This window comes from Acanthochromis polyacanthus, chromosome 10 (assembly GCF_021347895.1).
Source record: "Acanthochromis polyacanthus isolate Apoly-LR-REF ecotype Palm Island chromosome 10, KAUST_Apoly_ChrSc, whole genome shotgun sequence".
Lineage (NCBI taxonomy): Eukaryota > Metazoa > Chordata > Actinopteri > Pomacentridae > Acanthochromis > Acanthochromis polyacanthus.
In genome coordinates, this window is record NC_067122.1 from 18,099,118 (window position 1) to 18,110,711 (window position 11,594).

The following is an 11,594-nucleotide window of genomic DNA, read 5'->3' on the forward strand; positions in this document are numbered from 1 at the left end:
TGCTTTTTTATATGTTTTTCAATGCAGTGTTGAGCATTTACGTCTGTGAAATTTCTATTGCAAAACAAGTTCCTTCTTGGTTTGGTGACAATGTGCCAGGTCTTGTGCTGTCACTGCTCTCTGGGCTCTGTCAAAACACTGTTCTTTAAGCATTTTCATTCTCAACCAACTGCCACAAAAGCTTTTATGTATGAGCAGTTTCCTGCTTTCCTAAAAACAGATACCATTTCTTATCTTCGACTTTCTTGCATCCACTTTAAGGTAATCACCGTCTTAAAAACTATTGACGGATCCTGTTTTTATACTATATTAAATTCAGCTCAGTTTAATAAATGAGAATATAAATGCACAAATGCTAATAAATATAAATGATGTTCCTATAGTCATCAATTACAGGTACACTATACTTTTTTAGTGCTCTACATCAGCACTCTCTCTCACTCACTCACTCTCGCACTCACACACACACACAGACACACACACACACCACTAGAAAACGTGTTCCAACTGCAACGACTGCCCTCATACCCACAGATAGCCTGCTGCAAATGACTTATTACAACTGTTTGGCGACATGTAGTGCAAAACACGCCTTCAGTACAATAGATGACCTCTGCAAAAACAAGGTGTCACAGTCCTTTAACAGGTCAACGTGGGCCTACCGTATTTGAAAAGAAGCTCACATCAACGGCCGATGTGATCCCAGTCTCTTAACTTCCAGCTTTTCCTCCAAAGACATTGAGGAAAATGGACATGAAAGCAAATAATCCACCTCGGTTATGCTAACGTCCGCCATAGCTTAACCTTTTCTCCCTACTTCCCAACTCTGGCACAAATAGCAGCACCGCTGTGCTAACTCGCTCTTATTGGTGTGGGCTGAGTGAAGTTAGCCCAAATGATCAGTAAATCACGGGGGCGGGACATGACACCTGTCAATCACTTACAAGAACGAAATGAATGAAAGCGGACTGTATCTGCTGGGGCTGTAAAAAAAAAATAAGCCCATTTAGAGATATTCTGTTTTTCTTTTGACTGATTGGTGCTGTCGCTCCCTTTGTTTTCACCTAAACTTAAAACAATCTGTTGTAAGTTATTAAAAAATTGTTTTCTCATCTTTTTTGTGTTGGCCTGGGAGGGCTTAGCCCTGTTAGCCCATTTATACCAGCCATCCCTGGACGTCAGTCTGTTTTGCTATTTTCCGTTTAAAAGTTTTAGATATCTATTGGAATTTTACAGGTAAAGTTGTAAAGTCCAGTGTATGTTGTGTATTTCCTTGAAATTTATGTATCCATGTACCTTATGTTAGCTCTAGTGTCGCTGCATCAGTTGTGGACAGTGGCAGGTGTCAAAAATAGAAATGATAGTTTAATTACAACACAATAAAAAGTAATTGATTATCCAATTTTAGGATTATATCACATGTTGAGGACACTGGCAAGTACTCAACTGAGAAGCATTATAATTTATTTAAATCTTTTTATTTAGTTTATTTGGCAAACTGCACACAAAAGAATAGACCCGAAGAATCATGCTCTCCATCATATGATTTGATCAATACTGTGCATCTCTATCAACACAGAATTTTTTGGTAAACAATTGACATCAAAAAGTGAAGTGTTTCAAACAGATTTATGCAAGCATCAGTTGTGCATACAAAGAGAGAGTGACAACATAAAAAAAACGGAGGATCATTAAACTGTGAAAATAACACAGGGTTAGGATGCAGAACCTGTTTAAAATAAACAAAGCACATTCATATTTATGGTAAATGGCACTGAATTTAGGCAAAATAGATTTTCTTAATAACGAACAGAAACCTACTAACAGCACTTTAAAGAATTTCCAAACAGTGATTGTCTTTGCAATTATGGTATATACAACATAATCACTCTTTCGAAAGTGTTATAAAGGGCCAGCTCTATATTGCGTAAATATGCTTCTGCACTGATTATATATTATGAAAGCTTGGAAATAAATCTATTTCATATATAAAATATGGCAACCATTTAAATGTGTGTCTGTGTGTTTAAAACAAACATTTTCCTTCGAAATAGTTATTGCAAATGTCTGTAATGTGCAATAGACCCCTGGTTACAAATATACCTCTCCCGTTAATGAACAACATTCTTTGAATAGAATGAAATAGGACACAATGACAAAACCTGGAACAAACTATTGGTTAAAGTTTCGTAATATGGCATATGTTCAATAAATCTGAACTATGTACAAAAACAATATTTATTATTACAATACAAATTTATCTTATTTACAGTTTGAAGGGATTTTAAACAATCTCATGCAATTCTGTCTAATTACTGAAAATAAAAATGAATTATTTACTCAGCACTGAGATGACTGTGCGTATCCCCTTGAGTTTTAAAGTTTTAAAGTTTGAAGAATTTTCTATATTATAAGAATACATCTGGATGAACTTGAGAGAGTTTCATTTGCCTCATAATCACTTTTTTGGTGACATAGACAGCTCTAGTCTTGGGAACCTGAAACCTCCTCTTGAACCACTATCACTGCTTGAGGATGAAGACAATCTCGACTTTTTAGAAGGCAGAGAAACACCTACACCCCCCTCCTCTCCTGCTTCACTGTCTCCAAGTGTCACTTCATATGAGCCCTTTGACTTTGAGCCAAAACCTCCAAATGTGCCAAACTTCAACTTGCCTTTCTTTCCTTTGACCTTGCCTCCTCCGAGGTCTAATGAAATGTCTCCACCCTCAGCTTCTAAGTGAGCTGAAGGAGAACTGGCTGCAAGCCCTCCCTCATCACTCAGAGAAGAAGACCGATGTCTTGATTTCTTAAATAGATCCAGTGAAGCTGATTTGCCTTTAGTTGATACACTGAGGCCAGGATCCCCCTCTAATTCAAATTTTCCACTCATCAGTTCCCCAGAATGCACACTTGATGCAGAGACTTTATTCAATTTTCCACCAGTAGTCAATTCTGCCTCTGGTCCAGTGAGGTCACCTACACTGCTTCCCTTTGCTTTTGATTTGCCAAATAATTTTGGCATCTTCACCTTGACTTTGCCTTCCCTTTGTCTCAGTTCAGGACTGGGAACGTCAATATTTTGTGAACTAACTTGGTAACTAAAAGATGGAGACTGTACATTTATGCCACTGCTGGCTGCAAGTTCTGTTTCAACTTTTCCTCCAGTTTCCTGACCTTCCATCTGTGGCAGAGCAATTCCAAACTTTGGTACCTTGAGTTTAGGAAATTTTACTGTACCTTCTGGGTATTGAAGGCCACCAGTTGCAGTTCCCCCTGAAACACTTGCATTAACCTCTGGACCACCTTTCAAACCTGACATTTTAATATCAGGTGTCTTGACTTTAACGTCTGGCTCTTCCAAACAAACATTTGCACTGTCAGTGTTCAAGCTAGCAGAGGGCAAATCAATGTCATGTGACTTGAATCTTTCAGATAAAGATGTATCACTTTTCACTTTTGGTGATTTGATATCTAATTCCACACCAGGAAAATGAAGCTTCCCAAAAAGAGGCTTCTTTGCCTTTGTTCCTTTGACGTGAATATTGGGTGTCTCTAGATCTTCATCTAATGCTGGTGTTTCTATGTCAACATTTGGTTTCTTTGCATTTCCTTTCACTTTAGGAAGTTTAAACTTTCCCTTTTTGCCCTTTAAATTGATATCGATACTAGGAGCATCAAGACTTGTCTCAGTTTCTGGGAGTGTAACTTTTGTTTTGGAACCTTTGACTCCCACACTGAATTTGGGTGTCTTAACCGTGGATTCAGACCCTTCCAATTCTGCAGATTTCGTTGCAAATTTAGGACCTTTGAACTTGGGAAAGGTAACACCAGACTTGTTAAGATCAGCATCAAAGCCAGCATTTGGACCTTTGACATCTCTGTCAAATTTGGGATCAGATGCATCCATGTCCCCTTTGACTTTGAGGTTTTTTTGATTGATATCAACATCTGGCATTGAGATTTTAGGTCCTGAAATTGTTGGCATGTTGAATTTTGGTCCTTTGATCTTTCCACTAGGGCTTTTGATGTCAACGTCTGTTCCTTTAATTTCCATCTCAGGGGCTGTAAAATCAATGTCAGCTGTCGGAAGACTGACATTAACATCTGGCCCTTCCACTTTTGGACCTTCACCACTGAAGGATGGCATTTTGATCTTTGGCATTTTAAATCCTCCTTTGGCACCTTCGACATCAACATCTGGAATGTCAAGCTTGGGAGCTTTTATGTCACCCTCAACTTCTGGAACTGACACGTCCACATCACCTTTCAGTTTTGGACCCTTCAGATTGAAATCCACATCTGGCATTGAGATTTTAGGTCCTGAAATTGTTGGCATGTTGAATTTTGGTCCTTTCATCTTTCCACTGGGGCCTTTGATGTCAACGTCTGTTCCTTTAATGTCCATCTCAGGGGCTTTAATATCAATGTCAGCTTTAGGAAGACTGACATCAACATCTGGCCCTTCCACTTTTGGACCTTTACCACTGAAGGATGGCATTTTGATCGTTGGCATTTTAAATCCTCCTTTGATGCCCTCAGTTTCAACATCTGGTCCTTCAATGTCAATCTTGCCAAGATTTCTGTCACCCTCGACTTCTGGAACTGACACATCCATATCACCTTTCAGTTTTGGACCCTTCAGACTGAAATCCATATCTGGCATTGAGATTTTAGGACCTGAAATTTTTGGCATGTTGAATTTTGGTCCTTTGATCTTACCATGAGAACTCTCAATATCGATGTTTGGTCCTTTAACATTCAATTCAGGGGCTGGAATATCAATGTCAGCTTTAGGAAGACTGACATCAACATCTGGCCCTTCCACTTTTGGACCTTTAAACCCGAATGATGGCATATTGAACTTTGGCATTTTAAATCCCCCTGTGCTGCCCTCAATATCAACATCTGATCCTTCAATGTCAACCTGGGGACCTTTTAGGTCACCCTCAATTCTTGGAACAGACACATCCACATCACCTTTCAGTTTTGGACCCTTCAGATTGAAATCCACATCTGGCATTGAGATTTTAGGTCCTGAAATTGTTGGCATGTTGAATTTTGGTCCTTTCATCTTTCCACTGGGGCCTTTGATGTCAATGTCTGTTCCTTTAATGTCCATCTCAGGGGCTTTGACATCAATGTCAGCTTGAGGAAGATTGACATCAACATCTGGCCCTTCCACTTTTGGACCTTTAAACCCGAAGGATGGCATTTTGAACTTTGGCATTTTAAATCCTCCTGTGCTGCCCTCAATACCAACATCTGGTGCTTCAATGCCAACCTGGGGACCTTTTATGTCACCCTCAACTTCTGGAACTGACACGTCCACATCACCTTTCAGTTTTGGACCTTTCAGATTGAAATCCACATCTGGCATTGAGATTTTAGGACCTGAAATTTTTGGCATGTTAAGTTTTGGTCCTTTGATCTTGCCATGAGAACTCTCAATATCGATGTTTGGTCCTTTAACGTTCAATTCAGGGGCTGGAATATCAATGTCAGCTTTAGGAAGACTGACATCAACATCTGGCCCTTCCACTTTTGGACCTTTAAACCCGAATGATGGCATACTGAACTTTGGCATTTTAAATCCTCCTGTGCTGCCCTCAATATCAACATCTGGTCCTTCAATGCCAACCTGGGGACCTTTTATGTCACCCTCAACTTCTGGAACTGACACGTCCACATCACCTTTCAGTTTTGGACCCTTCAGATTGAAATCCACATCTGGCATTGAGATTTTTGGTCCTGAAATTGTTGGCATGTTGAATTTTGGTCCTTTCATCTTTCCACTGGGGCCTTTGATGTCAATGTCTGTTCCTTTAATGTCCATCTCAGGGGCTTTAATATCAATGTCAGCTTTAGGAAGACTGACATCAACATCTGGCCCTTCCACTTTTGGACCTTTACCACTGAAGGATGGCATTTTGATCGTTGGCATTTTGAATCCTCCTTTGATGCCCTCAGTTTCAACATCTGGTCCTTCAATGTCAATCTTGCCAAGATTTCTGTCACCCTCGACTTCTGGAACTGACACATCCATATCACCTTTCAGTTTTGGACCCTTCAGACTGAAATCCATATCTGGCATTGAGATTTTAGGACCTGAAATTTTTGGCATGTTGAATTTTGGTCCTTTGATCTTACCATGAGAACTCTCAATATCGATGTTTGGTCCTTTAACATTCAATTCAGGGGCTGGAATATCAATGTCAGCTTTAGGAAGACTGACATCAACATCTGGCCCTTCCACTTTTGGACCTTTAAACCCGAATGATGGCATACTGAACTTTGGCATTTTAAATCCTCCTGTGCTGCCCTCAATATCAACATCTGGTCCTTCAATGCCAACCTGGGGACCTTTTATGTCACCCTCAACTTCTGGAACTGACACGTCCACATCACCTTTCAGTTTTGGACCTTTCAGATTGAAATCCACATCTGGCATTGAGATTTTAGGTCCTGAAATTTTTGGCATGTTAAGTTTTGGTCCTTTGATCTTTCCATGAGAACTCTCAATATCGATGTTTGGTCCTTTAACATTCAATTCAGGGGCTGGAATATCAACGTCAGCTTTAGGAAGACTGACATCAACATCTGGCCCTTCCACTTTTGGACCTTTAAACCCGAATGATGGCATACTGAACTTTGGCATTTTAAATCCTCCTGTGCTGCCCTCAATACCAACATCTGGTCCTTCAATGCCAACCTGGGGACCTTTTATGTCACCCTCAACTTCTGGAACTGACACGTCCACATCACCTTTCAGTTTTGGACCCTTCAGATTGAAATCCACATCTGGCATTGAGATTTTTGGTCCTGAAATTGTTGGCATGTTGAATTTTGGTCCTTTCATCTTTCCACTGGGGCCTTTGATGTCAATGTCTGTTCCTTTAATGTCCATCTCAGGGGCTTTAATATCAATGTCAGCTTTAGGAAGACTGACATCAACATCTGGCCCTTCCACTTTTGGACCTTTACCACTGAAGGATGGCATTTTGATCGTTGGCATTTTGAATCCTCCTTTGATGCCCTCAGTTTCAACATCTGGTCCTTCAATGTCAATCTTGCCAAGATTTCTGTCACCCTCGACTTCTGGAACTGACACATCCATATCACCTTTCAGTTTTGGACCCTTCAGACTGAAATCCATATCTGGCATTGAGATTTTAGGACCTGAAATTTTTGGCATGTTGAATTTTGGTCCTTTGATCTTACCATGAGAACTCTCAATATCGATGTTTGGTCCTTTAACATTCAATTCAGGGGCTGGAATATCAATGTCAGCTTTAGGAAGACTGACATCAACATCTGGCCCTTCCACTTTTGGACCTTTAAACCCGAATGATGGCATACTGAACTTTGGCATTTTAAATCCTCCTGTGCTGCCCTCAATATCAACATCTGGTCCTTCAATGCCAACCTGGGGACCTTTTATGTCACCCTCAACTTCTGGAACTGACACGTCCACATCACCTTTCAGTTTTGGACCCTTCAGATTGAAATCCACATCTGGCATTGAGATTTTTGGTCCTGAAATTGTTGGCATGTTGAATTTTGGTCCTTTCATCTTTCCACTGGGGCCTTTGATGTCAACGTCTGTTCCTTTAATGTCCATCTCAGGGGCTTTAATATCAATGTCAGCTTTAGGAAGACTGACATCAACATCTGTCCCTTCCACTTTTGGACCTTTACCACTGAAGGATGGCATTTTGATCGTTGGCATTTTAAATCCTCCTTTGATGCCCTCAGTTTCAACATCTGGTCCTTCAATGTCAATCTTGCCAAGATTTCTGTCACCCTCGACTTCTGGAACTGACACATCCATATCACCTTTCAGTTTTGGACCCTTCAGACTGAAATCCATATCTGGCATTGAGATTTTAGGACCTGAAATTTTTGGCATGTTGAATTTTGGTCCTTTGATCTTACCATGAGAACTCTCAATATCGATGTTTGGTCCTTTAACATTCAATTCAGGGGCTGGAATATCAACGTCAGCTTTAGGAAGACTGACATCAACATCTGGCCCTTCCACTTTTGGACCTTTAAACCCGAATGATGGCATACTGAACTTTGGCATTTTAAATCCTCCTGTGCTGCCCTCAATACCAACATCTGGTCCTTCAATGCCAACCTGGGGACCTTTTATGTCACCCTCAACTTCTGGAACTGACACGTCCACATCACCTTTCAGTTTTGGACCCTTCAGATTGAAATCCACATCTGGCATTGAGATTTTTGGTCCTGAAATTGTTGGCATGTTGAATTTTGGTCCTTTCATCTTTCCACTGGGGCCTTTGATGTCAATGTCTGTTCCTTTAATGTCCATCTCAGGGGCTTTAATATCAATGTCAGCTTTAGGAAGACTGACATCAACATCTGGCCCTTCCACTTTTGGACCTTTACCACTGAAGGATGGCATTTTGATCGTTGGCATTTTGAATCCTCCTTTGATGCCCTCAGTTTCAACATCTGGTCCTTCAATGTCAATCTTGCCAAGATTTCTGTCACCCTCGACTTCTGGAACTGACACATCCATATCACCTTTCAGTTTTGGACCCTTCAGACTGAAATCCATATCTGGCATTGAGATTTTAGGACCTGAAATTTTTGGCATGTTGAATTTTGGTCCTTTGATCTTACCATGAGAACTCTCAATATCGATGTTTGGTCCTTTAACATTCAATTCAGGGGCTGGAATATCAATGTCAGCTTTAGGAAGACTGACATCAACATCTGGCCCTTCCACTTTTGGACCTTTAAACCCGAATGATGGCATACTGAACTTTGGCATTTTAAATCCTCCTGTGCTGCCCTCAATATCAACATCTGGTCCTTCAATGCCAACCTGGGGACCTTTTATGTCACCCTCAACTTCTGGAACTGACACGTCCACATCACCTTTCAGTTTTGGACCCTTCAGATTGAAATCCACATCTGGCATTGAGATTTTTGGTCCTGAAATTGTTGGCATGTTGAATTTTGGTCCTTTCATCTTTCCACTGGGGCCTTTGATGTCAACGTCTGTTCCTTTAATGTCCATCTCAGGGGCTTTAATATCAATGTCAGCTTTAGGAAGACTGACATCAACATCTGTCCCTTCCACTTTTGGACCTTTACCACTGAAGGATGGCATTTTGATCGTTGGCATTTTAAATCCTCCTTTGATGCCCTCAGTTTCAACATCTGGTCCTTCAATGTCAATCTTGCCAAGATTTCTGTCACCCTCGACTTCTGGAACTGACACATCCATATCACCTTTCAGTTTTGGACCCTTCAGACTGAAATCCATATCTGGCATTGAGATTTTAGGACCTGAAATTTTTGGCATGTTGAATTTTGGTCCTTTGATCTTACCATGAGAACTCTCAATATCGATGTTTGGTCCTTTAACATTCAATTCAGGGGCTGGAATATCAATGTCAGCTTTAGGAAGACTGACATCAACATCTGGCCCTTCCACTTTTGGACCTTTAAACCCGAATGATGGCATATTGAACTTTGGCATTTTAAATCCCCCTGTGCTGCCCTCAATATCAACATCTGGTCCTTCAATGTCAACCTGGGGACCTTTTAGGTCACCCTCAATTCTTGGAACAGACACATCCACATCACCTTTCAGTTTTGGACCTTTCAGATTGAAATCCACATCTGGCATTGAGATTTTTGGTCCTGAAATTGTTGGCATGTTGAATTTTGGTCCTTTCATCTTTCCACGAGGGCTTTTGATGTCAACGTCTGCTCCTTTAATGTCCACTTCAGGGGCTTTGACATCAATGTCGCCTTTTGGAAGACTGACATCAACATCTGGCCCTTCCATTTTTGGACCTTCACCACCAAAGGATGGCATTTTGAACTTTGGCATTTTTAATCCTCCTTTGGGACCTTCGATGTCAACATCTGGCCCTTCAATTTCAATTTTAGGTCCTGAAATTGTTGGCATGTTGAATTTTGGTCCTTTGATCTTTCCACTAGGGCTTTTGATGTCAACGTCTGTTCCTTTGATGTCCATCTCAGGGGCTTTAATATCAATGTCAGCTTTAGGAAGATTGACATCAATATCTGGCCCTTCCACTTTTGGACCTTTAATCCCGAATGATGGCATTTTGAACTTTGGCATTTTAAATCCTCCTTTGCTGCCCTCAATATCAACATCTGGTCCTTCAATGCCAACCTGGGGACCTTTTATGTCACCCTCAACTTCTGGAACTGACACGTCTACATCACCTTTCAGTTTTGGACCTTTCAGATTGAAATCCACATCTGGCATTGAGATTTTAGGACCTGAAATTTTTGGCATGTTAAGTTTTGGTCCTTTGATCTTGCCATGAGAACTCTCAATATCGATGTTTGGTCCTTTAACGTTCAATTCAGGGGCTGGAATATCAATGTCAGCTTTAGGAAGACTGACATCAACATCTGGCCCTTCCACTTTTGGACCTTTAAACCCGAATGATGGCATACTGAACTTTGGCATTTTAAATCCCCCTGTGCTGCCCTCAATATCAACATCTGGTCCTTCAATGTCAACCTGGGGACCTTTTAGGTCACCCTCAATTCTTGGAACAGAAACATCCACATCACCTTTCAGTTTTGGACCCTTCAGATTGAAATCCACATCTGGCATTGAGATTTTAGGTCCTGAAATTGTTGGCATGTTGAATTTTGGTCCTTTCATCTTTCCACTAGGGCTTTTGATGTCAATGTCTGCTCCTTTAATGTCCACTTCAGGGGCTTTGACATCAATATCACCTTTTGGAAGACTGACATCAACATCTGGCCCTTCCATTTTTGGACCTTCACCACCAAAGGATGGTTTTTTGAACTTTGGCATTTTTAATCCTCCTTTGGGACCTTCGATATCAACATCTGGCCCTTCAATTTCAATTTTAGGTCCAGAAATTGTTGGCATGTTGAATTTTGGTCCTTTGATCTTTCCACTAGGGCTTTTGATGTCAACATCTGTTCCTTTGACGTCCATCTCAGGGGCTTTAATATCAATGTCAGCTTGAGGAAGATTGACATCAACATCTGGCCCTTCCACTTTTGGACCTTTAAACCCGAAGGATGGCATTTTGAACTTTGGCATTTTAAATCCTCCTGTGCTGCCCTCAATATCAACATCTGGTCCTTCAATGCCAACCTGGGGACCTTTTATGTCACCCTCAACTTCTGGAACTGACACGTCCACATCACCTTTCAGTTTTGGACCTTTCAGATTGAAATCCATATCTGGCATTGAGATTTTAGGACCTGAAATTTTTGGCATGTTAAGTTTTGGTCCTTTGATCTTGCCATGAGAACTCTCAATATCGATGTTTGGTCCTTTAACATTCAATTCAGGGGCTGGAATATCAATGTCAGCTTTAGGTAGACTGACATCAACATCTGGCCCTTCCACTTTTGGACCTTTAAACCCGAATGATGGCATATTGAACTTTGGCATTTTAAATCCCCCTGTGCTGCCCTCAATATCAACATCTGGTCCTTCAATGTCAACCTGGGGACCTTTTAGGTCACCCTCAATTCTTGGAACAGACACATCCACATCACCTTTCAGTTTTGGACCCTTCAGATTGAAATCCACA

At 40.9% G+C, this 11,594-nt stretch overlaps 1 protein-coding gene across 1 annotated transcript; it reads right to left on the reverse strand.

Moving 5' to 3' along the window:
* Positions 1–1,462: 1,462 nt before the first annotated feature.
* Positions 1,463–10,584, reverse strand: LOC110948781 (neuroblast differentiation-associated protein AHNAK-like). The gene is made up of 2 exons (XM_051954382.1): positions 10,447–10,584; positions 1,463–4,836 (listed from the first exon to the last, which is right to left on the reverse strand). Exons 1-2 carry the CDS (start codon positions 10,481–10,483, stop codon positions 2,459–2,461), a joined length of 2,415 nt encoding a protein of 804 aa, XP_051810342.1. The 5' UTR covers positions 10,484–10,584; the 3' UTR covers positions 1,463–2,458.
* Between the last annotated feature and the right edge of the window lie 1,010 nt (positions 10,585–11,594).

What these genes read in the sequence shown, in the direction of transcription:
- LOC110948781 (XM_051954382.1), bottom strand. Translation starts at nt 10,483, where the DNA reads ATGCCAAAGTTCAGTATGCCATCATTCGGGTTTAAAG. An exon ending in GCCATCATTCGGGTTTAAAG is followed by an intron (nt 4,837 to 10,446) that starts GTCCAAAAGTGG and finishes TCGGGTTTAAAG; the next exon opens with GTCCAAAAGTGGAAGGGCCA.